The sequence below is a fragment of the Brassica rapa genome, chromosome A03, assembly GCF_000309985.2.
Source record: "Brassica rapa cultivar Chiifu-401-42 chromosome A03, CAAS_Brap_v3.01, whole genome shotgun sequence".
NCBI classification, from domain to species: Eukaryota; Viridiplantae; Streptophyta; class Magnoliopsida; order Brassicales; family Brassicaceae; genus Brassica; species Brassica rapa.
In genome coordinates, this window is record NC_024797.2 from 22673004 (window position 1) to 22698554 (window position 25551).

The 25551-nt window shown below is 34.6% G+C and overlaps 1 protein-coding gene and 1 long non-coding RNA gene across 5 annotated transcripts; one reads left to right on the top strand and one right to left on the bottom strand.

Moving 5' to 3' along the window:
• Nucleotides 1-6878: 6878 nt before the first annotated feature.
• LOC103860640 (protein LTV1 homolog) lies at nucleotides 6879-8830 on the bottom strand. Of its 4 annotated transcripts, none has more exons than XM_033287890.1 (3): nucleotides 8716-8830; nucleotides 7072-8592; nucleotides 6879-7023 (listed from the first exon to the last, which is right to left on the bottom strand). In XM_033287890.1, exon 2 carries the CDS (start codon nucleotides 8562-8564, stop codon nucleotides 7116-7118), a length of 1449 nt encoding a protein of 482 aa, XP_033143781.1. In that variant the 5' UTR covers nucleotides 8565-8592; nucleotides 8716-8830; the 3' UTR covers nucleotides 6879-7023; nucleotides 7072-7115. The 4 variants fall into 4 exon arrangements, with proteins under 4 accessions (XP_033143781.1, XP_009136530.1, XP_009136531.1 ...); XM_009138282.3 differs by having other exon boundaries at nucleotides 7072-8590; nucleotides 8704-8805; XM_009138283.3 differs by having other exon boundaries at nucleotides 7072-8583; nucleotides 8704-8803.
• A 15357-nt stretch (nucleotides 8831-24187) lies between these two features.
• LOC117132990 lies at nucleotides 24188-24838 on the top strand. Its single transcript, XR_004456789.1, has 2 exons — nucleotides 24188-24438; nucleotides 24521-24838. It is a non-coding gene; the product is annotated as an uncharacterized LOC117132990 (long non-coding RNA).
• Nucleotides 24839-25551: the final 713 nt, after the last annotated feature.

A 25551-nucleotide genomic window follows, 5' to 3' on the forward strand; every position in this document is an offset into this window, starting at 1 on the left:
GCTTAATTATGACGAATTAACCAAATTAATTGACAGGGTAATGAACTAATGATGATGAGACGTTGGTAATGTGTACGATGAATGAATATTATCAGTATATACAAACAGTAAATTATAGGGAAATTGCCACAAATACCACATTCATAGTACCACTTTTCATGTTTACACTAACCACTTTTACCCTCACTTTTAATGAAGGGTAAAATACAATTATACCCTTAGGGTTAACTAATATAGACTTAGGGTTTAGAGTTGAGGGGTGGGGTAGGATTTTTGGAATGTTAAATTTATGATTCTAATAAATATATAAATACTTAAAAAATATATAAAAAATTTAAAAAAAATAGTTTCAAACATAATTTTCGTTTTTCAAAAAGAAATTTGAAAAAAAAATATAAAAAAAAAATTCGAAAAAAAAAATTCAAAAAAAAAAATTTATAAAAAAGTTCGAATTTGAAAAAGTATAATTCGAAAACATAAAAATTTAATTTAATTTTTTTATTTTTTTTTATTTTTTTATTTTTTATTTTTTTTATTTAAATAATAATTTATTATATATATAAATAACAAGGGCATAAGAGTCTTTTGCCACTTAATGAAGAAGGTATTTTTGAAAATGTCTCATTAGTGGTGGTAAAAATGAAAAGTGGTACCATAAAAGTGGTAAACATGTAATTTCCCCTAAATTATAATAATGATATTATACTCAGCATACTTCAATTCTTTGAGGACCAACATGTTGCATTTGCTTATACAAAATACACATAATGATATTTTATAATAATCTTGAATTCTTGATCACCATATATATATATATATATATATATATATATACTCCCTCTGTTTTTATTTGTAAGTAGTTTTAGTTTTTTTTTTTTTTGATCAAACCATTCATAGATAGATAAAAGGAGTCTAGAAGCAAGATGTTTATCCCAACATAGGGGAATGCTGCAGCTCAAACAAGACTGATTTAGCAAGAGAATCAGCCACTACATTCCCAAGTCAGGGGGACAAAATGAAAAGCGACAGAAACAAAGGAGTTTGCCAAAACGGCGATATCATGTAGGATACAGAGAGCAGAGACATCTCGCTCTTTCTTTTTTATCAGAGAGATGAGAGTCTTGCAGTCCGAAAACACCTCAATGTGTTGGATTCCGAGAGTAGCTGCCGTTGATAGGGCAGTTTTAGTTAAAAATGTGAATATGAAGAAAACTTTTACTTTTGAAAAAAATAGCATTTAATACATACATTCAACCAATAATAAAAAAATATGAATTATTTGATTGGTCACATGTAATAAATGTAAAAAGTGTTTTGGATTATGTAAACATTTTATGAAACAAATATTTTTTTGCTAAAACTACTTAAATATCAAAATAGAGGGAGTATATAATAAGATAATTGTTGCTACTTAAAAAAGAAAATTGTTGTTACTTGATAATATTTTATATTTTTTCACTTCACTCGGGTCGATTTTGAATTTTTTCACTCGGGTCGATTTTGAAGTTTTTGTAAACTCATCAGTATTCATAAAAATTTCTTAATTTAAATTATATTATATAAAAATTAACCAATAAAATGCTGACAAATACTGAAAATTTTCTTAAAAATTTCTCAGAATCTTTAAAAGGAAAGACACTTATATTTTTTTCCTTTTTCTATTTAATTTTATTTATGTTATAATTTCTAAGAAATTTTTTTTTAAGAAACTTATCACTGAGGATACTCTAACATCACAAAGTTTTATAACCCACCCTCTCTCAAACTCAATGGCAGGTCGTATTCTTTTAGTGTGAAATACAGTTTCATTGGCGTATACTTAGTACATAGAGCGTATGAATACATAGTTTTTTTTTTTTTTTTTTTGCAAATGAGTATGAATACATAGTTGATACTTAATAGTTTACACAAAACCTAAGAACAAAACAAAAAGGATTAGGTGCATTACATGAAGTACAAAACATCGTATCAGTTTAATATATGTAATGTAATATGATAAGTATGGATTATATAATTCATGTAGTTGGATTGAACCAAAAAAGTTGGGGTAAAGCCGCTTTTGTGAACGGAGAGGCGTCTTTTGGACGATGCTAAGGGTCGTTTACTACTTAACTTCGTGGAATCTTCAGTACTTTTCATCTTTCGTTTTTCGTTTTCTGCTTCTTCTTCTAATTCACATATTGTTTAATTGAAAAATTATAAGGTATCTCTACTGTGCTTTGTGGTGTGGATAATGGCGTATAAACAATGAAATAGACCAATAAGATGTTGATTCTACATAAACATTATCTTTTTTGGATTTGCTGATTCTAAAGCAGATTGATGAATGTCAAACAAAAAAACAGGAAAATCCAGTGACTAGTTATGATTACAAATCATATTGTTTTGGTCTAATATGATCGTATATTTTTTCGAATATGATAATAAGTTTTATTGTAATAACACTACTAATAAAATTACACGAAAACTTCAAACATATATTTTAAAAAAGTTTAAAAATTTAACACACAGATGGAATACTAAAAATACACAAAATTAAAATCTATGTTACTGTTAGTAACTCAACTGGTGGACTAGTAATATGAAGTGATTATTGGCATTCGTCGAAACTTTATGAGAAAAGTAAAACATAGAAACTTCAAAATTGTAAAATTGTAAAATACACAAAGCGACTTTACTTGTAATAATGAGACTTGTCAAGCACTATCCCAAACAAAGTGAAAAATTAAAATGAGATATACTATGTTCGAACAGAAGAAGTGATTTGGAGATCTTGCAAAGTGGGACCAGCTAAAAATATACTTTCGGACCAACCACCAATTGGCAAACAAATGCTTGTGGTCCACGTCACTCTCCCTTCTTTTTCTGACCACCTGACTTTTTCAGTCCTTTTATATAAACTTGTTAAATATTTTTAGTTGTGTCCCTTCCCTAGTTTCTCACGACCTATCATCAACAAACCCTCTCAGCTTAACAATTAAATTTTAAAAATGATTAATAGTGGACACTAAAAAACAGAGAAGATTTATCATTTTTCTGCATAATAACAAGCTGGAAAATTAAGAAAACGAATTTGCTTTATTTATTTCGAATGCTATATTCGATTCATAGTTGGCAAGAACAAATGGATATGTTAGAAAAAGGTTCAATGTAAAGGATTCAATTTTCTTTGCAAGACGTTACAATGATTTTTTTCTTGTTCCAGATTTTGTTTTGGCTGAAAAACACCCTGCAAAGTATTTTCAATTATGTTTGTTTTTATAGAAAAAATTATATCACAATTTCGTCAATGCAAAGATAGATTATATTGTGAATGACTTTAGAAATTAATAGGATTAAGTTAATTTTAAAATGCGAGAATCTATCTTTCAGAAAATGAAAATAATTAAGGGTCTTTGTACAACTAAATAAAATATACAACTATTTTGAAAAAATAATCTTCCATTCTGACTTTAAAAATGGCATGGAAAATTAAAAGTTAGTGTTCCGCGATCTGAGGATTTTAATGAAAGATTTTCTCGAATAACGGGACATGAAAGTGGGGTTTATTTGCATTCTCCAACTTTCAGTCTCGTCCGTTCATTACACCTAATCAGTGTCTAATCATGAATTTACAAAATTTATGGAACTAATGTTTCTTTACTACGCTGATGGAGCTAATTATACTCAACGATTCTCCTTACATTTTAAAATACTAATTTGGATAAACATGAGCCCACCAAGAATAAAATAACATCAGCAATTCATGTTTGATGCCGAAAGCCACGAGGAGCCGCAGTTTCTGATGGGCCCAAATACATTCATCACCTCTTCCACCTAGAGTCGGTGTGGGCGAAGCCAGACATATTTATTACTGGGTGCACATAAATTAAATAACTATATATAAAGATATATATAAGTTAAAATAGGTGTATCGAACTCAGGTTTTTCAAAAGTTACGGGTGCACCTTGACCAATTAAGCCATTTTCCCTTATATCTCTAATGTAAAAATTTCAAAACCTAAATAACAGTGGGTGCACGTGCAGTCCTACTCTATGGTGTAGCTTCGCCCCTGGGTGTGAGTCCACTTGATGTTTTCTTAAACTTTTCTTTCGAATACGAACAGAAATTAGTTATTAAACCTAAACATGAGTTTCTTTAGTCGTTTAAAATGAGACATAATGTAGCCGACAAAAAATTAGTAAGAAGAAAGTAAAGGTGAAAACATGAAAGTGAAAAAATCAATATCAAACAAAACGATGTGGAACATCAACACAAAATTCCGAATAAAATAGATGAAACTTTATGTTAAAATGTTTTGAAATCACATGATGCCATACGTAAACTATAACTAGATGTGTAGCTACTGGTTAGTTTCTTGATGTATATGCATACGTTTATTTAGAATAAATTTAATGAAATTCTTCTTCTAAGTTGTATTTATAACTAGTATAGTTTAAGATTTTATAAATTAGATTATTACATTAATATAGCATATATAAAGTATGTTATACATTTTTTCTATGTTATACATTTTTAATCAGTCAAAAAGATTTTATACATAATATGCTATTCAAAAGATTTTATACATAATATGCTATTCAAAAGAATTTATACATCACTGCAAAAGTGATATATCATATCCCCCTACATTTTGTATATGTATACATTACGGACTTTTAAAACAAACATATAGTATTCTGATTGATTCCACGATTGATATATATATATATATGTATATATTTTTTATTATATTTATTTTTCTCAAGTTAGCTTCTGATATTTCAAGGATGCGTTTTGATTGTTTGTATCGATAATAAATCTATCCCAACAATTGTTATTGTTTTTAATCAGGATGATCATAAGACTTGATCTACTTATTTCGTTGAGGAAGAGCCAGGTTTAGGGCTTCGTGTGATCATTCTTCGAGTATTAGGAGAAGACCAAGAGCCATCTTGCCCCTTCAAAGCTTTTATTAGCCTTACATTTATTTACACTTTTGATATCATTTATTAAAGCCCTAAAGAATTTAATAATAATACTAATGTAATGTACTCCCTCTGTTCCTTAATATTACATATTCTAGAAAACAAATTTGTTTTAAAAAATTTAATTTTTTCCATTTTCAAGACATGTTTTATTAACTAATTGCAAATTTCAAAAAACATAATTGTACTCACTGAATTTTTATTGGATTAAAATTATGGAACAAAGATAAACACAAAAAATTATATAAATTTAATGTGTTTTATTAAAATGTGTGAAAAAGCTAGAATATGTAACATTAAGAAACAGAAGGAGTATGAAACAAGATTATCCAAGTCGTTTTCTACGTCGAGTTCTTTAATTTCTGATTGATTCAAGTTTTATAGTATTATTTTATTATATAACGTCACTAAAATTATCGTTTGCAGATCTAATCTTTGCGAGAAGGGTAGTTAGGTAAATCTAAACGAGACTTTGGAGGAGCTCGGATCAGTGAAGATCTGGAGAGAGATCGCGACATGGACTTTAATAACTGATCCGACACGTGACTGGTTCCCTCATCGCTGGAACATATTATCCACTCTTCACCTTTGGGTCCCACTAAAGCTTCTGACCTTTGACTGATCTTGTACAACATATTGGAATATTTATATACAAGTTAAAACTACATATACGGATTAATCTCCAAGAGAACCTTATTGACAAAAAAAGGTAAACTTCAAATTTGAGATTTGAAGGTGTTCCTTTTTAATGTTACAATCTTAAATCTAACTTTAAAATTATTTTTATTTGCATTATAGTCTTTAAAATTAATCAAAATTATAAAATTTTATAAATTATAAAGCATACATTAAAGAATATCACAAACAATATTAACACTATATTAATGAATGAGAATTCCAAAAACAAAAATTAAATCATAAATTGTAAGTGAAATAGCAAATTACTTAATATAACTATTTTGTAATGTTCTAATACAAGATCAATAGAATATAACATATGTATGTACATTTTATGATATTATTTTGTTGAATCATATTGGTCAAAAGAATACTGATCATCAAATGAAATAAGAAAAAAGTAGAAAAAGTATAATATTACATAATATATATCATACTGTAGCCATATACTTTTGATATGATATGTTGAATTACAGTTTTTTTTGGTTATCCAATGATGTTGTGAATTCTACATCAAAAGTTTATAAAAATAATAATATATTATATAAATAATGTCCAGTTTTTACTAGGAGGAGCAAAAAGATAATCTATGTTAACTTTACTTTTTGGATCAAAAGTGTATAATATAATACTAATCGGTAACAGAAAAATCGGTTACATAAAAGTTGAACATGAGCTAAAAAATACCTAACAATTAGTGTTAGAACTGGGATGTCAAAAATTTGCAAGAATACAAAATAATTTTCAGGTTCAATAAGTCCACACATCAAGGGAAATAAAACAACACACGTGGATGTGGTAGAAACCAGTAATTAAGATCATGGATGTTCGGTTATAGGAAGAGTGTCCTCAATGTGACTTTGTGATTAAAAATACTAGGACTTTATGTCGGATGTCTCTTCCTTACGGTGATACAAAGATTAGGTGAATAATTTCTAATGATGTCAAGAAGATTAGGTGGTGGTGTCTTAATGATGTTGCATTTCTTAGGTGAATAAATTCTAATACGACGATATATCATATATCAAGTTCATTAAGTTTTCTTTCACACTCAAAATAGACAAATATCAGACCAATTGGTGGCAGTCTGATGGCTTAACTCGAATGCTTCTGCACCTCCGGGAAAATGCAGAATATTGATAACGTTGATTGATTCGCAAAAGTTTCTTTCTAAACTCACATTATTGCTTCATCATCAATAGTTCCAAGATTTTATTGTTCATGGCCACTAATTACGAAAAGAAAAGGGTGTATAATAAATAAAGCCAGAACATAAATCGTTGATTGAAACACAACTAAACCTTTCCGCATACAAAAAGAGATTCAAAATCTTTAGAACAAAACACAAAATATTACATGAAATGATATAAAAAGAAACTGGTTGTTTTTTTTTTGTGAAACCAGTTTGTGAAATGATATAAAAAGAAACTGGTTGTTTAACACTCTGAGATACGCTTAGTATTATTACCTTAAAGAGGAATAGAAGATGGACCAGAAACAGCAACAGCCTTCTGAGCACGCTGAGTTTCAAACCGATAAAGCTCCTTTGTCTCTTTCTTCATCTTCCTCGCTTCCCTCTTCTCTGTTTTCACAGCAGCTTTCCTCTCTTTCTTCTCCTCTTTCGTCTCTTGCCCATGAGTCTTCCTCTTGACCGGTTCAGCTTTCGGTTTCACACTGGTTTGCTCAGCTCTCCTACCGGGTAAAAACTCAACCGGAAGCTTCTCTTTCCCCTGGAGGGTAATGATCCTACTCCCACCACCATTCAAACTCTTTGCTTTAGCTAGTGCTTCGCTCAGCTTCTTCCTAGCTCTCTCTGGATCACAGATTAAACCAGGGTGGTTATCGAGATTCGAGTACGTTGTCACTATGGTCTCGCAATCCCACTTCTCGCTTTCGTCGCTGCTTTCTTCAACCACCTCCACAAACTCATCTTCGTTGCTGTTTACCAAATTCTCACCGTATTGTACAGACCTGCGGATGATGTACTCAAGCTCCTCTTTATCTTTCGCAGAGTCACTGTTCTTCAACAGATCCGCAGGGTTCATATACTTCTCATCAAGCTCGTAATCTTTCGGCTTCTCGTAAATAAGATCACCAACGCTCTGCGCCTTGAAGTCCTCTTCTTCTTCTCCATCATAGTCACTCTCACTTCCATACTCATTAAGCTCAAGCTGATCAAACAACTCATCAATCTGACGAGGAACTCTCGGGTTGTTCTCAGCCGCCACAGGAGGTCTAGCAAACTCCTCCTCATTGCTCACACCAGAACAACCCTCTCCCTCTTCAGCAAGATTAGCTCGGACAACAAAATCCTCCTCCAAATCCTCAACATCAGAACCAAACTCAGACCCATCACTGTCCTCAAGCAAAGCAGCAACTTCAGGATCAATAGCCTTCTTCACCTTAACATTAACAGTCTTGGACGCCACGCTATACATCAACTTATCATCCTCACCACCATCTCCATCCACCACCACGCCAGATACCTTAACACGAGACGCATCATAAGCCTTGACGTCACGAGGAAGATACTCACCTTCGAACTTAGGGTTAGCGTAGAAGTTAGAACCGCCGCCAGTGTTCTTGATCTCTCTCAAATGGTCCAAGTAGTTGTACCCGTCATCAGGATAACCCAGCTCGAGAATCTCCTTCCTCACATCAGCGGGTAAAGGGTTGTTGCTACTCGAACCCGCGAAGCTGGAGTAGCCATAAGCCAAATCTTCTTCTCCTTCTTCAGGGGCGTCATCGAACTGTGAGTTGTCCTCAGCGAAACCGTTGATGTTCACAGGGTTCTGATCGACTCGTAGGAAGATCTTATCGCCTCCTGGTGCGTCGCTGTATAAAGGGTCTGACGTGTCGCGAGGGCAGAGCTCGAAAGTCGCCGCCTTTTTCTTGTCGATGAACTTCTTCTTCCCCATGGTTGTCTGTGACTGTGAGCTACAAACTAACTAATAAAGGTGAGATCTTTGCAACTAGGGTTTGATTATCAATACGAAATCATCGAAGCTAAGCCTATAAACGATGCGAGAGCATAACTGGAGTAAGAAGAAAGATTACCTGAGAGTTTCAGAGAGAGGCGCAGAGAGAGACGATGAAGGACGGAAAGGAAACGCCTTGAAGCTATTTAGGGTTTAAGACGGACAAAACGCGGCGTTTTGAGAAAATATAATATCCACTAAAGGTAATAATCCAGTGCGGGAGACCTCACTGAATGATATATGCAAATGCTTTCTCTTGGCATGTGATGTGGTAGGCATTAGACTTTTGCCACTCACAAGATATAAATGTAACGCACAGAGATGTCAAAGCCACACAATGTTATGATCGACCATGAATTGCGCAGATTTCGCCTAATAGTTTGGGGTCTCTCTGGTGTGAGTTTTGTCATCCAAACATCCGTGTTTTTTTTTAAACACTTTCATTCATATCAATAACCAAAAACACATCCAAGTACAAAGAGGGATCAGAGATAATCCAAAGGGCTTATTTGTGAACTAGCCATATTTCACTAACAAATTAAGAATATGGCATTGATTTTGACGTTATTAGATCTCATAGCATTTGTGCAATATTTTTCCGGTTTTCTCCTTCTTTTGAACCAGTTGCCAGTCAAAGAAAAAAAATTGTGATCAATATTTGTGGTGATTATTGCTGGTCGCGGCGTTAGTGGTTATCAGAACGGTGATATTGGTTATCACACCGGCGGTAGTGGTGACTACGAAGATGATGAATTTTTTTTTTCTTCTAAAAAAGAATTAGGACAATATACTACAACAAGAGTGGTTAAGGATGAAACACAAGTTGTCAATCCAAAAGAAACAGTCATCTTTCATACAAAAATTAATATGACTGCAATGATCAAAAAAAGATCTAATGTTTACGGAAGAAGATAAACAGAAGAAATAGAATAGAACATTCTGCATATGGTATAGTTCATATTAATGAAATTAATAATAGTGGAAGTAGTGCTTATTCCATGTCAATCCAAATCTTCTATAAACTAAATCCAAAACATTGATCACTAAACTATAAAATAAAATATAAACCCTAATCCTAATATCAAAATATACACACAGTACATAATATGAAGCATTATTAAAATAGAGTAGTGACAAAACGAAATAGCATAGTACATATTAACGTCAACTCAAACCTTTCATAAACTAAACCCAAAACACTAATCACTAAACCCTAAAAGGAAATATAAACCCTAACCAAAATATCAAAATATGCACATAGTACATAATATAAAGCATTATCAGATAGAATAGTAACAAACGAAATAGCATAGTACATATTTTTCAAATTTTGAAATGTTTATGATTGCAGGAATGAGGTAATGCTTACCCCAACGTCAATCTAAACCTTACATAAACTAAACCCAAAACACTAATCACCAAAACCCAAAAGAAAATATAAATCCTAACCGAGATATCAAAACATGCATGTACTACATAATATGAAGCATATTAAATAAAATAGTAACAAACGAAATGACATAGTACATATTGTCCAAATAGCATAGTACAACCAAAAACTTAGGATACAAATGAGGGCACCTCGACCGTAACGCCGTCGTGAACTGTAGATTTCATGGCTATGGTGATGGTGGTTCAGTGATGAATGTGAATATGAGTGAGGTGAGAATAATTATGAAAAAGGGATACTGATTATAGAAAAAAATAATAATCTTTAAAGAGACGATAAACACAAAATAAAGTGGAGAATTAGTGATGATGGTATTATAACGGCGTCGGAAAACAAGGTGGTGGAGATGAAAGCATATTGATGGTAGTAGTTAATCGAAGAAGAAGAAGATATTTTTTTTATCTTTTATTAACCGGTTGCTAAGGGTATTATAGTATATATTACATAAATAATGGAGGTACTTTTTTTTTTGGCTAGATATTTAATTATATTTTGTTTTGTAGCTATCCACCCCAATTTCCCTAATCCAAATTGGCAACAAAGCACAAGGAGTTTTAAACAAACAAAAAACTCCTAAGCAAAGCAGGAAAATCTGACGCAATGTAAGATTGAAACAGATCCTCTTAACAACACTTTTCGCTATGAGAAAAGCTGTTTTAAGGGCATGACGAGACTGAACTTTCACTTGCCAAACATCCGTTTTTTGTTATTGTTTTTTTTATATCTAAACTATATACAACTAGGTGAAGTTCCGTACCTTGTGCGGATTAATATATATATATATATCTAACGAATTATAATTTAATATAAATATTATATTAATTTAATAATTTTTAAATTAATATTTTTAGTCGTTGAGAGTTTTATTATGCTTTATTTAACCAAATTTTAATTGCTTGTTGTGTAGATTTCTTTTTTTTTTCTTATTGTTTTTGAATTATTATTCATTTTGAAAATATAATTTTTCACTTTATTGAGTACACAAATGACTTTCGTGAAACTTCGTGAAACTTCGTGAAGTTTTTTTCAAGATTGCAGAATGGTGGTGTTTGTTTAGTTTTGATTGGTTTGACTCTAGGTTACCACAAACTTGACGATTATCGTCGTATCATCAATGAAGAAGGACACTAGCAAAGTGTATTAATACTTCCTATTTTTACCTAAAGAACATATATTTATATTTTAATGGCATACAAGAAAAATGTTCCTTTTTAAATAAATAACTAGATTTTGATCCGCGCTTTCCAAGCACGGGGTTGTTGGATTATATTATAATACAAAATTTTATTATATCGAAAAACATAATTTTTAACAGCTATATAATCTACAAATTAGTTTATTTGAGATTTTATATGTACACTTTTACGTAAGTTTCTTTTCGACATGAGAATTATATCCGGATCAAAAAAACAAATTAAACCGACCCAAAATTATAGGTTAGTTCATGTCCAGAGAAGATAACCTATTATGTTTTTTTTTACCCGCAGGTCTTTGTTTGAGTCCGGCTCCTACCCTGGACCCGATCATAAATATGTGTTTATTAGGTATATTTGGATATTTCGAATATGTTTCCGGTATTATGGATATTGTTTTTAAGTTTTTGGTTTACGATTAGAGTTTTGATTTCAGGTAAATTTTTCAAATTAAAAAAAAAAAATTGGGTATTTGGATAAAATTTTGGGTATTTTCCACTTCATCGTGTTAGATTTTGAATAAGATTTTAAATTTTTAGGTATTTAAATTTTTTTGGTATTTGTTTGGAGTTTCAAATACTTTTCGTGTTTCGGATATTTTTCAGATTTTTTATATATTTCGAATTCTTTTAGGATCTTAAATACCCGAACAGATGTGGACTCATTACGTCCATATTAGGTCCAACAACTTTTTGATATAGATTTTTAACGTTATTGTACAAAAACATGGTTGATGAAATATTTTTCTGAGTAAAGGTATCATAAGAAATAATATTAAGATCTGTTAAAAATATTTAAAATATTGTATGTTTAGAATGATTAATGTATTATCAGAAAAATAATAAATAGTTATACATAACTCCAACAACTTTTTGATATTAGATTTTTTAAAATTCTTTCTCTTTTAATAGTATTGATTCGTTTTAAGTGAAAAGTATATAAAAGTATAATATTTAAACAAATAATTTTGAAAATCTTGAATAATCAATACTGATATCGTGAAGTCGGGTTAGCTTTAATAGAACCAATGAATTTTTTCATTTTTGTGAAGGTAATATGAATATTCAGAAAAATCATTTTTAAATATGAAAATATTATCAAACTATAGACGGTTGAAAGTTTAGTATATGATATGAGATTTTAGTGGGAAAATTTATATATGATATGATTACTTTATTATAAACGAAAGAGGAAGTTAGAATGTACACATATATATCTTGTAATTTATCTTGCTTTAAATCATATATTATATGATCAAAGTGATAATATAAAACATTAGTTTCAATGTTTTTATGATTAAAAATCAAAATGATAAATATAGTAATAGTAATGATTATGATTTAGGAGTGAGATTTAAATAAATAAAAGAATTGACTAAATTATTGTTAGAGAAATATATGGTAACATTGTTAGTATAAATTTATGGTAAGACCAAAAAATTATGAGTTAAATAAAAGGGTCCAAACAACTTTTATAGGTAAATTTTTTTAGACTCCTTCCCTTTTAATAGTATTGATATAATATCAAATTTTTATGTGGACTATACATTGTAGTTATTATAATTTGTTTCAAAACTATTTATTATTAAAATATATAAATATTATGGAAAATATTTATTAAAAAAACTAATTCTTAAATAAAATTATAGAAAATATATCTATCTTTTAATGGGATGCCAAAAAAATCTCTTTTAAATAATAATAAATAAGATAATATCAAATATTTATATACATGTTCATCAAAAAAAAATATTTATATACATGTAATCATCATAGTTTTCAAAACCTTTTTAATTAAATTATATAAATATTATAAAAACTATTTATTAAAATTATTAGGACATGACTATTTCTAAAATTATAGAAAAGTTGACAAGTAAACAAATTGACTTGTCAAATAATAGTATAGATATGGAGTTATTATCAATAGCTAAGCTTGATCTAATGTTATCTCATATGTCAGATACTCAATTTCTAGTGGATTTACAGAGGCAGGACTATGACTATTCTTTGGACATGTGGACTCTCGGTTGCATATTTGATGGTATGGTGTAGGCCTGGGCAATAAATCCGAACCCGAAAACCCGAACCGAACCCGGTCCGATAAAACCGGTTCGGGTCGGGTTCGGATCCTCTAAATATACCGATCGGGCCATGTTTTCTTGGTACAACGGGTGTCGGGTCGGGTCGGGTAAAAACCCGAGATCCGATTGGTTACTCCCGAAACCCGAACTTCATCAACCCTAATCCCTTTCCATTTTCATTTCGATTACACAGCCTAACACCGAGATTCTCTGCGAAATCCTCTACCAAACCTTTCCGAAATCTCATCATCCCGTAATATTTTGTTTCATATATCTTTTCCTTAACCCCGTAATCAAATATCCTCACTGATTCTCATCATCGATTCAAATTTGAAACCCTATATACCAGTTCCTATATAAATGGCTTTGCGATTCTTCAAAATTGATAAACCAATCCATCTCTTTAGTCAGAAAATAATCAATCCGAGGTACTCAATTTTCTCTTGAGTTCTCGACAAATTTAATTTCTTTTTTCAATTTCATGTCTCGTGATTTTGATTAGTCTTAATATTCGATACATGTAACTTCTGTTGTTTTTAGATTCTATAATTGTTCTCTTATTTTGACTTTGGTTGAAAACCTTTACGCTTCTGTCACAAATCGTTTTTAGAAGATTTTGTTATTGACTTTGGTTGAAAGTTCTTAAGATATAACTTGTTTCATATTACTGTGATGAGTGTGATGAAGCTTGAACTTCACGTGTGATGTCTGATGAGTTAACATATGCTGATTCTGTAATTGATTTTATTTTTTAATATTGACATTATGTGTAATGAGTCATCAAGCGTTGATCATATATGTGTTGTGATATCGAGTCTATTGGTTGTGATGTGGCTGATATATTAATGATCATGTTTAACGTATGATGTTTGAATTTATTGTAAACAAGCTCTTACTAATTCTAACGCTTGTTCTTCTTCTATTACAGATGGCATCCTCATCTTCTAAGAACCAAGCCACTGAAGAAGCAATGGATGTGGAATACGAAGAGCAAGAGTACCAAGGGAAAAGTGCTGATGCAAATGGACCATCGTCTCAGGCGAGCAAGGTGAAGAAGCTGGTTGAGCCAAGGTCGTTTGTCTGGAAGAATTACACCAGAACCAAAGAGAGTCGTGACAAATGCATCTGTCACCATTGCCAAAAGACCTTCTCATGTGCATCCAAGTCTGGCACTTCTAACCTGAAGAAGCATTTGCAAATCTGCAAAGAACACCAAGCGTGGTTAACCAGTCAGAAAAAGAACCAATAGCGGCTTGGTAGTGAAGGAAATCTGAAAGCATCTAAAGTGTCTGAGGCGGTTTTCAAAGAAGCTTGTAACGAGCTTCTAGTGTTAGGAGAACTGCCACTTTCATTCATTGAAAGTACTGCTTTTAAGCACTTCTGCGAAAAGGTAATACCTTGTATAACATTGTCTTATTAATATTTGTTTTGAAATAATATAACTTTACTTACTCTTTTAATCTCTTATATTGCAAGGTTAACCTGTTCAAGCCTCAGTCAAGAAGGACTGCGACAAGGAACATTGTGGAGATGTTTGTGACAAAGAAAGCAGCATTGAAGAATTTGCTCTCTACAAACAAACAAAGAGTTTCACTTACCACTGATATTTGGGTATCTCATGTCACAGGTAAAGTGTTTTATTTATTAATTGTGTCTATACAATTCATAGTTTAATAATGACGTACAATTATACAAATTTGTTCACGGCTTTCATTCATGACTCACAAGTGCAAGTTACATGGTTATCACTGCACATTTCATTGACGAATCATGGCAACTAAAGAAGCTAATCATTGGATTCAAGTATGTCATGGATCACAAAGGTCAGACCATTGCTACTGTTCTTTTAGACTGTTTAGCAGACTGGGGAATTGAGAAAGTGTTCTGCATCACAGTAGATAATGCAACTGCTAATACTTCTGCTCTTAGGAGGTTCCATAGTGAGTTTAGGTCGATTTCTCCTGATGCTTTGGTCTTAGATGGGAACTTTTTGCACATGAGGTGTTCTGCTCATATTATCAACTTGATTGCTAAGGAGGGGTTGAATGATTTAGGCGAGAGTGTCTTAGCTATCTGTAATGCTGTTCAGTATGTTCGATCTTCTACCAGTCGCTTGAATGCATTTGATCAAAGAGTCACGACTGGTAAGATGACTCGTGGTAGCTTGCCCCTAGACATAAAGACTAGGTGGAATTCAACTTTTCTCATGTTATCTAGGGCAATGCAGTTTAAGATAGCATTTGATAGGAAGGAAGCTGAAGATAGGTTGTATAATGACTACTTTTTAGAAGTAGAAAACGGGTCTAAGAGGTGTGGACCACCTGCTGCTAGCGATTGGAGTGCTGTTGAGAAGCTAATTCGATTTTTAATCATCTTTTACAACAGCACTCTGGTTGTCTCAGCCTCATCTAAGGTCAATGCATTCAAATGCTATGGTGAGATTGTGACAATCGAGAGAAATCTCAATCTTTTAGCTAGTAGCTTAGACTCTGAGTTGAAGGTGAAAGCATCTGAAATGTTGAAGAAGTTCTTGAAGTATTGGGATGGCATCAAGGGTGTCAATAAAATGGTGATCCTAGCGACAATCTTTGATCCTAGGAATAAGATGCATTTTGCAAAGCTTTGTTTTGAGAAACTGTATGGGAAAGACAGCTTTGAGGCTAAGGAAATGCTAAAGTCAGTGACTGATCTTCTCACATGCATGTTCAACGAGTACAACATGCGCTTCAAGGGGGCTTCTGGACAATCATCACAGTCGCAGGTGGCTTCTAATGTCACTGGTTCAGAGTCTCAGGAACAAGCAACAGACAGAATGGAGCTGGTAGTTGACGATTTTGGCTATGAAAGAATGGATGTTGTGTACAAGGATCTTGTTGCTGAAAAAGGTGAAGATACAAGGGATGAGCTGGAAGTTTACTTGAAGGAAGCTGTGGAGAATCCTAAGATCTTACTGGGACTCGATTTTGACATTCTGTCATGGTGGAAGGTGCATAAAATCAAGTACCCGGTTCTTGCAGAAATGGCCAGAGATCTCTTTGCTATGCAAGTATCATCAGTCGCATCGGAAAGTGCTTTTAGCACAAGTGGAAGGATATTGGAACCACATAGAAGTTGTTTAACTCACTTCATGATTGAGGTTCTTATGTGTACTGAGCAATGGATGCAAGCTGACATCAACACTACAAGAAAACGTAATTTTAACGAGGAAATTTAACGAGGAAAAATAATCCTCGTAAAAAAACGTTGATTTTGCGAGGAAAGTACGTTGAGAAAGAAAAGCATCGTTATTTCGTCGTAAGCTAACGACAAAAAATATTCGTCGTAAAGACGATGTAAATTAACGTGGCTTTTACGAGGAAACAGTTTTTCCTCGTAAAAGCCACGTAAATTTCGCGAGTGCTTTACGACGAAATATTTTACGTGTACTTAACGAGGAAATTTTGAATCCACCAACTTGGTAGGTGGCTCACGTTTTTTTTTGGCTATACAATTAATTTTCGTCGTAATTTCATAGTAAAATTACAACTACCAGATTCGAAATTTTCTATAAATATGGATGTTGGAACATCATTTTAAACACACCAACAACAAAACACGTGAAAGAAAAAAAAATGGCTGGCTGTGGGACTATTTACGAGTTGCGGAATTGGATGTATATGCATAGAGATGCTAACGGGAGAGTGACGAAAGAATACCTTGCGGGGCTGGAGACATTTATGCACCAAGCAGATTCAACACCGCTCGCCCAAGAAAGTGGTAAGATGTTCTGTCCTTGTCGGAAATGCAACAATTCGAAATTGGCAAACCGTGAAAATGTTTGGAAGCATTTAATAAATAGAGGTTTCACGCCAAATTACTATATCTGGTTTCAACATGGGGAAGTTTATAATTATGATCAGAATGAAGCTAGTAGTAGTAATAGCAATTTTCAGGAAGAACCGGTTAATCATCATTTGCATAATGAACATAGTTACCATCAGGAGGAGATGGTAGATTATGATAGGGTTCATGATATGGTAGCTGATGCATTCGTAGCTCATGATGAAGATGAAGAACCTAATATAGATGCAAAAAAGTTTTACGGAATGTTAAACGCGGCGAATCAACCACTTTACAGTGGTTGTAGAGAAGGTCTCTCTAAATTGTCGTTGGCTGCTAGAATGATGAATATTAAAACTGATCACAATCTACCTGAAAGTTGCATGAACGAATGGGCGGACTTGTTTAAAGAGTATTTGCCGGAAGACAATGTGTCTGCTGATTCTTATTATGAGATTCAGAAATTAGTTTATAGTCTTGGGTTGCCTTCGGAGATGATAGATGTCTGCATCGACAACTGCATGATCTATTGGGGAGATGATGAGAAGCTAGAAGTATGTCGATTCTGCAAGAAGCCACGATTCAAGCCGCAAGGACGGGGACGTAATAGGGTACCGTACCAAAGGATGTGGTACCTACCAATTACAGACAGATTGAAAAGATTGTATCAATCAGAGCAGACTGCTGCAAAGATGAGATGGCATGCCGAGCATACTCAGACGGATGGTGAGATGACTCATCCATCAGATGCAAGAGCCTGGAAACATTTCAACAAAGTACATCCGGATTTTGCTAGCAATAGCCGGAATGTGTATCTCGGATTATGCACAGATGGATTTAGTCCGTTCGGAATGTCAGGGAGACAATATTCATTGTGGCCAGTCTTTCTTACGCCATACAACCTGCCACCGGAGATGTGCATGCAACGGGAGTTGCTATTCTTGACGATATTGATACCTGGTCCGAACCATCCAAAAAGGTCCCTGGATGTTTTCCTACAACCACTGATAAAAGAGTTGAAGGATTTGTGGTCAACAGGGGTGAGGACGTATGATTGTTCAACGAAGACGAATTTTACGATGCGAGCTATGCTTTTGTGGACCATAAGTGACTTTCCTGCATATGGGATGTTGTCTGGATGGACTACACATGGGAGATTAGCTTGTCCATATTGTAATGGAACGACAGATGCGTTTCAACTGAAGAATGGTAGGAAGACAAGTTGGTTTGATTGTCATCGTCGATTTCTTCCCATTGGCCATCCTTACCGAAGAAACAAGAATTTGTTTAGGCACAAAAGGGTTGTGAGAGACACTTCTCCACCATATCTAACTGGAGAACAAATTGAAGCACAAATCGACTACTACGGAGCTAACGAAACAGTTCGTTGGGGTGGTAATTGGCATGTCCCTCGTAATATGCCTGATTCTTACGGTGTTCATCACAACTGGCACAAGAAGAGTATATTTTGGGAGTTGCCATATTGGAAGGATCTTCTTCTGCGCCACAACCTCGATGTGATGCATATAGAGAAGAATTTCTTTGAGAACATCATGAATACAATATTGAATGTCCCAGGGAAGACAAAAGACAACATAAAATCGAGGTTGGACTTGCCGGATATTTGCTCAAGAAGCGAGTTACATATTAAAAGCAATGGACAAGTTCCCGTTCCGATATTCAGACTGTCTTCAGAAAAAAAGTCGGTGTTGTTCAACTGGGTGGCATCAGAAGTGAAGTTCCCCGATGGGTATGTTTCAAATCTCTCTAGATGTGTTGAAAAGGGTCAAAAGTTCTCTGGGATGAAGAGTCATGATTGTCATGTCTTTATGCAACGACTACTGCCCTTTGCATTTGCGGAGCTACTTCCAACAAACGTACATGAAGCACTTGCAGGTTCGTAGTGTTTTATATCACAATAATTTTATAACGGTCTAGTTTGCAAAATAATATACGACTAACAATGTGTTTAATTGTTTTTGGAATATAAAAGGCATTGGAGCATTTTTCAGGGATCTGAGCACACGCACTCTTAAAGAAGAAGTTGTAGAACAGCTTCAGGAGAACATTCCCATCTTATTGTGCAACTTGGAGAAGATATTTCCTCCTGGATTTTTTGACGTCATGGAGCATCTAGCTGTCCACCTCCCATATGAAGCATTGCTTCGTGGACCTGTACATTACGGATGGATGTATCAGTATGAGCGAGCCATGAAATATTTGAAGGGAAAAGCAAAGAACCTCGCCAAAGTTGAAGGTTCTATAATTGCTGGAAGTTTGACGGAAGAAGTTTCTCACTTCACATCGTACTACTTTGCGTCAAAAGTACGTACCCGTAGAAGAGCTCCAAGAAGATATGATGATGGTGGAGTTGCGCCAACATATGCAGTTGCTGGTGTTCCAGACATCTTTAGCCAGATTGGACGACTCGGTGGGAAGTCTAAAGAGGTTTGGTGGTCGAGTGAACAAGACGCTCATAGTGCACACACCTATATTCTACTCAATTGCGAGGATCCATTGATGCGTTATTTTGAAAGGTAACATATATGGACACTTCAAAACACATATAATTAATTATATAATTGCAAGAGATTCATTCCTATGAAATGTGATTAATTTTACAGCCTATTTGTTTCTCAAGTCGAAGAAACATTTCCTGGTATATCCACAAGTGACGTAGACAAAAGGAAAGATCAGCACTTCATTAAGTGGTTGCGGAATCAGGTATTATAACTCAAACTATTTTTTCATACATGATTTGTATTTTAATGTTCTCTTTATTTTTGCAGGTTGATTATGACGACGATGCAGATTATCCTAAGTGGTTACACGAAGTAATTCAATCTCCACTTGTAAAGGTCACCACATCACAGATGTATTTCACACGAGGCTACACTTTTCACACATATGAGTATGGTAGACAGCGGGCGACCAGTAACTATGGAATATGTGTGAAAGGGGAAACAGATTTCTACGGGATCTTGACGGAGATTATTGAAGTCGAATTTCCAGGGATACTGAAGCTGAAATGCGTCATCTTCAAATGTGAATGGTTCGACCCCGTCGTCAACAGAGGTGTTCGGTCTAACAAATTTGGTGTAGTTGATGTCAACGGTGGACGTCGGTACAACAAATTCGAGCCTTTCATCTTAGCTTCACAAGCAGACCAAGTTAGCTTCCTTCCATACCCTCGGATGAGAGATTCGGGTATAAATTGGTTAGCAGTGATCAAAGTTACACCTCGAGGACGAATCATCAGTGGAGAAGAACCACCATTGCAAGAAGAACAGATAAATGAAGTCGAGGAACCTGAACAAGAAGTTGATGACATCCTTCTCATTGATCCGCATAATCACGAATACGAAGATCTTACCGATGATGCCACAGACGAAGCTGTAGAAGACGAGTTTAATGAAAATGATGATATTTCTAGTGATGACGAGAATGTCGATGTATCCGATTGATGTATTTGATTTTGTGTAGTTTGTTTTATGAATAAGGTAATGTGAGAGTTTGTTTTATGAATAAGGTAATGTGGGAGTTTGTTTTATGAATAAGAAATTGTGGGAGTTTGTTTTATAAATAAGTAAATGTGGGAATTGTGGTTTGGAATGGAAATAAACATGGGGTTTGGAATATATGAAGTAGAAGATAAGGAATATGGGGTTTTGGGGTTTGGGGTTTCGGATTTTAGGGATTTAAACGTACTGCTCGTTAATTCCTCGTAATTTGACGTCGAATGTACGACGTAATCGTCGTTTATTCCACGTAGGATAGAATCGTCGTAAAGACCTCGTAAGGTAAATTGACGTAAATACCACGTAAAGTAAATGACGAAGGAGGCACTCTTTAATTCCACGTAGGATGATTTCGTCGTAAACACCTCGTAAGGCCACGAGGATTTTACGACGAAATTAAAAAAGCGGGGCACGCTAATTCCACGTAAGCCAGAATCGTCGTAAAAGAGTCGTAAACTAACGACGATATTACGACGAAAATATTAAAAATACTAAAAAAAAGAAGAGAAGAAAGATGCTTGAATCACATTTGGCGAGACTTACGTAAGTCTCGACCACATGAGTTCCAAATATCTTCTTCTCTTCTTTTTTTTCCAAATTTTCTAAATTGGTGAAAAGCGGGACTTGCTACTTCCTCATAGTATAAAAACTAGAAAAAAAAGAAAAAAAGAAAGATACTAGAATTATATGTGGCGAGACTTAAGTCTCACCCACATAAATTCTAATATCTTCTTTTCTTATTTTTTTTTCAAATATTTCTAATTTGAAAAGTATTTTGGTGAGGAGTGTGACTTGTGTGTGTGGGACTTGTGTGTGTGGTTTGAGAAGGAAAGTTGTGGGTATTTATAGAAAATAAAGGCTCGCTAATTCCTCGTAACTGGTTTACTCGTTAATTCCACGTAACCTTTTCGTCGTAAAAACGTCGTTAACGAAAACGCGGGCCTTTGTATTTCGTCGCTATTTCGTCGTAACTGAAAACGCGGGCCTCTGTAATTCCTCGTAAGTTTACGAGGAAATTACGAGGACAAGTAATCTTATATATATCCCGAGCGAGCTCGCTCCGTCTTTCCTCTCCACTTCCTCTCCACTTCCTCCCTAATTCGTAGCAATGGTAAGTCTCTCTAATTCCTCTCTAGTTTGATTAGTTTAGGATAGATTAGGTGGTTAGTATAGGGAATTTAGATAGGTTTACGGATCTTATGTTATTTAGTGTTGATTAGGTGGATAATGTTGGGAAGTATATGTTTACGAAAATTTAAAAAATTAATTTTTTTCTCAGGTTCGAAAAGGTAGACTTACTGCCCATTACAGAGAGATGTTCGGAGAGCCGGGTAGTCGTTTAGACCCGTCGTCTTCTTCAGCTCCCGGTTCTTCGGGTCAGGAGACTGTCCCCGAGACTCAGTACACTCAGAGAGTCATTGGATCTCCTTCTTCTAGTGCACCATCGGTTCTTCACGTGCCTCCCCAGATGCCTCCTCCTCCTGTGCCTCCTACGATGCCGGCACCTCCGATGCCCGCGGCCGAGATTCATCCCGATTTGATGGTGCCTCCGAGTGCTCCTTACTCGCAGTACACCGTAGAGGACATTCTCCGTCTGCCAGGCAGAGAAGGTTTACCAGTCATCGACCCCGACCGACCGGACAGAACTTTATGGTATGTTTCATTATTTTTTTATTCTTTTTAAATTATTTTATAACTTTAAAAAATAATTTATATTTTAAATTTGTATTTTTCAGGTGGGGGATTGACGGATGTCTTGCATCGGACGTAACCGACACGATAAAATGTTACTTCTCCATGGCACATCCGAACTGGAAAATGACGCCCCACTACGTCAGAAAGACGTGGTTCAAAATTTACGCTGTAAGTTCTATTAATTAAATTTTTTTTTAAATTTTTTTATTATTTATATATATATTTTTTTCTGAAAAACTAATTATAAATTATTTTTTCCAACAGCAAAAATATAATTGGGCCTTCGGGATCACTGAGAGGGTGAGGAAGAAGTTTGAAGCGAAGGCGAAAGTTCGCTTGTTGGACACGGTCTCCAACTGGAATGGTGACTAGATCGTGAAGGGGTATGAGCGTGGCAAACCCGCTGAGCTCACCACGGATGTCTGGGATGGCCTCATCCGATATTGGCGTCTTCCTGATTCCATTAGAATCGCCCAGTCTTGCTCTAACTCCCGTAACACAGTCGATGAGCACGGGAACGGGCCGATGCTTCACACTACGGGCCAAAAACCCCACGCTGGTGTCCGTTTGGAAATGGTAATTAAAAATTTAATTATATTAAATTTTTAGTATATTTTTATATATATTCTAATTAACAACTTTCTTAAATGTTTTTTTAGGCCAAAGAGACGGGAGAATTCCCGTCTCTTATGCAACTTTACGAGAGGACCCACAAGAACAAGGCGGGCCGATTTATAGATGGCAAGTCCGAGCAAATCTACAACGATTTGGCTGCTCGGGTTGAAGAACGCCAGACCCAGCTGACCCAACAGTCCACCGATGGATTACCCGTCACCTTATCCACACCTGAAGTGGATAAGCTTTACGAGGAGGTAAATTTTCTAAAATTTTAATTTTTTTAAATATTCATTTAATTTAACTTTAAATTTTTACTAACAAAATTTATTTTTTGTTTTTAAGGTTGTCCCTAAAAAAAAGGGACGGACGTTGGGGATTGGTTCCGTCAACGATGTTCCGAGAGCGACATCGTCTTATGTTCAGCGACGGGATGATGAAGTCTCTCAGCTGCGTAGGGAGTCCGAAGAGCTGCGTAGAGAGTCTACTCAGCTGCGTAGAGATTCTACTCAGCTGCGATCTCGTATGGGTGGACTCGAGGGCTTCTTGGACGTTGTAGCGGCCACAAATCCGGAATGGGCGACTTTGTTGAGGACCATGCGACAAGAAAATCCTATCCCAGGCCAGTCACCGACCGACGACTCACATGCCGAGGCGGATGTTCAGGCGAGGAGTGATGAATTCTACGAGGCGATTAATTAACGACCACCCAAGTTCTTTTTAATTTCGGTTCTTGTATTATGAATTCAAAACTTATTTATATATAAAATATTTTGGTTTTGATTTTTTTAGAATTTTAATTTTATTAATAATTTAAATAATTTAAATTATATTTATAATTATAATTTTTTATATTTCTATAAAATAATGAAACGAAGTAAATTCGTAGCTAATTTTGCGGCTTCTTTACGTGGAAGCTTAACGTGGTTTTTACGAGGAAACATTTACAAGGAAATAACGTGGAAATCTATCAAGGTTTTTACGTTTTCTTTACGTGGAAAGCTGTCAAGGTATTTACGTTAATTTTACGAGTATTTATTTACGTGGGTTTTACGAGGAAAGTTTTTTGTGGTAATTACAAGGAAACTTAGCGACGTCCTTACGAGGAATCTTTACGTGGTCTTTACGAGGAAAATTAGCGACGTCCTTACGAGGAATCTTTACGTGGTCTTTACGACGAAATATCCTCCTTCGCTTTTACGACGAAATTATTTCCTCGCTAACTTACGACGAATTAGCGAGGATATATGCGTTACGACAAACGTATAACGACGAAACGGGTTTCCTCGCTAATTCGTCGTAACACTGCTTTTACGACGAATTAGCGAGGAAAACTGCCCTCGTAAAACTTGTGTTTTCTTGTAGTGCAAGCTTAATGCAAGCATCACTACAAATGAACAAATCCTAGCTGATGTTGAGATGCTTGATAAGCTTCAGAAAGGTATGTGTCTTTAACTTATGCTTTATTCATTAAATTTTGTGTATTAGTCATTTCACTTAAATCATTTACCTTTTCTTGTCAGAGTTTGAAGCTCAAAACATTGGCGATTGATGTCTGGATGTTTGAGTTTGAAGGCTGAAGCTTGAAAGTTCAAGGCTGAAGATTGAAGTATGAAAGAGTTGGTTTTTATTTTATTGAATAATGTTGCTTTTAGACTTGGTTTTCACTTGGGTATTGGTTATTCTCGTTTGGTTTTTCATTTCAATAACTATGATCTTTGCATCACTTCTTTTTAATAAAGTTTGAAAGTTGCTTTTATCTGCGTCTGAGTACAAGTCGATGTGTCTATTCTTATGTTTGTCTATTTTTATGTTAGCTTTACAACATGTTTTTAGTTTAACGTACATGGCATTATTCATAAAGAGATCGAGTGGTAATACAATAGCAAGTATTTAGTAGTGTCTAAGCAAGTATAACTTAGTGTTTGAGAACCGAAACCCGGTTAAGAACCAAAACCCGAAAGTATATTGGGTTTAGTCGGATCTTCGGTATGTTACCAAACCCGGACCGAACCCGACTAAACCCGAACCGAGACCGATCCGAACTTTAAGAAGATCCGAATGGGGCTGATTTTTGTAAACCCGAAAACCCGACACCCGATTAGACCCAAACCGAAACCCGATTGGGACCCCGAATGCTCAGGCTTAGTATGGTGAGTGCTATGCTACATTTTGCGCCACCGTTTCATAACACATTTCATATGTGTCAATATTTCATACTAGTTACTCATAAGTTTTAGTGATTAGAAACCGAAATAACCAAACAAAGTATTTTATTTTATTGGAGGAAACAGAACAACTTCTTGGAAATTATTAAAAAAAGATTAAACTGAATCATACAGAAGAAAAACAGTTCTTCATCCCACTTTAGGACTCCTAAATGACGATCCAAGTGTCAGCACAATCTCTATGGCCTATCAAAGTTCAGACCTATTCTAGGAAAATCTTAGGTATTTCCTATAACTACTACTCTCCATAGTTTATCTCCCTAATTGTAACTTTGTTTTACAATCCATGTGATTGATTACCAAGACAAGCTACTTAGCTATTAAAA

Bases quoted from the DNA above. Each gene is read 5' to 3' on its own strand.
- LOC103860640 (XM_033287890.1), bottom strand. From the start codon at position 8,564: ATGGGGAAGAAGAAGTTCATCGACAAGAAAAAGGCGGCGACTTTCGAG.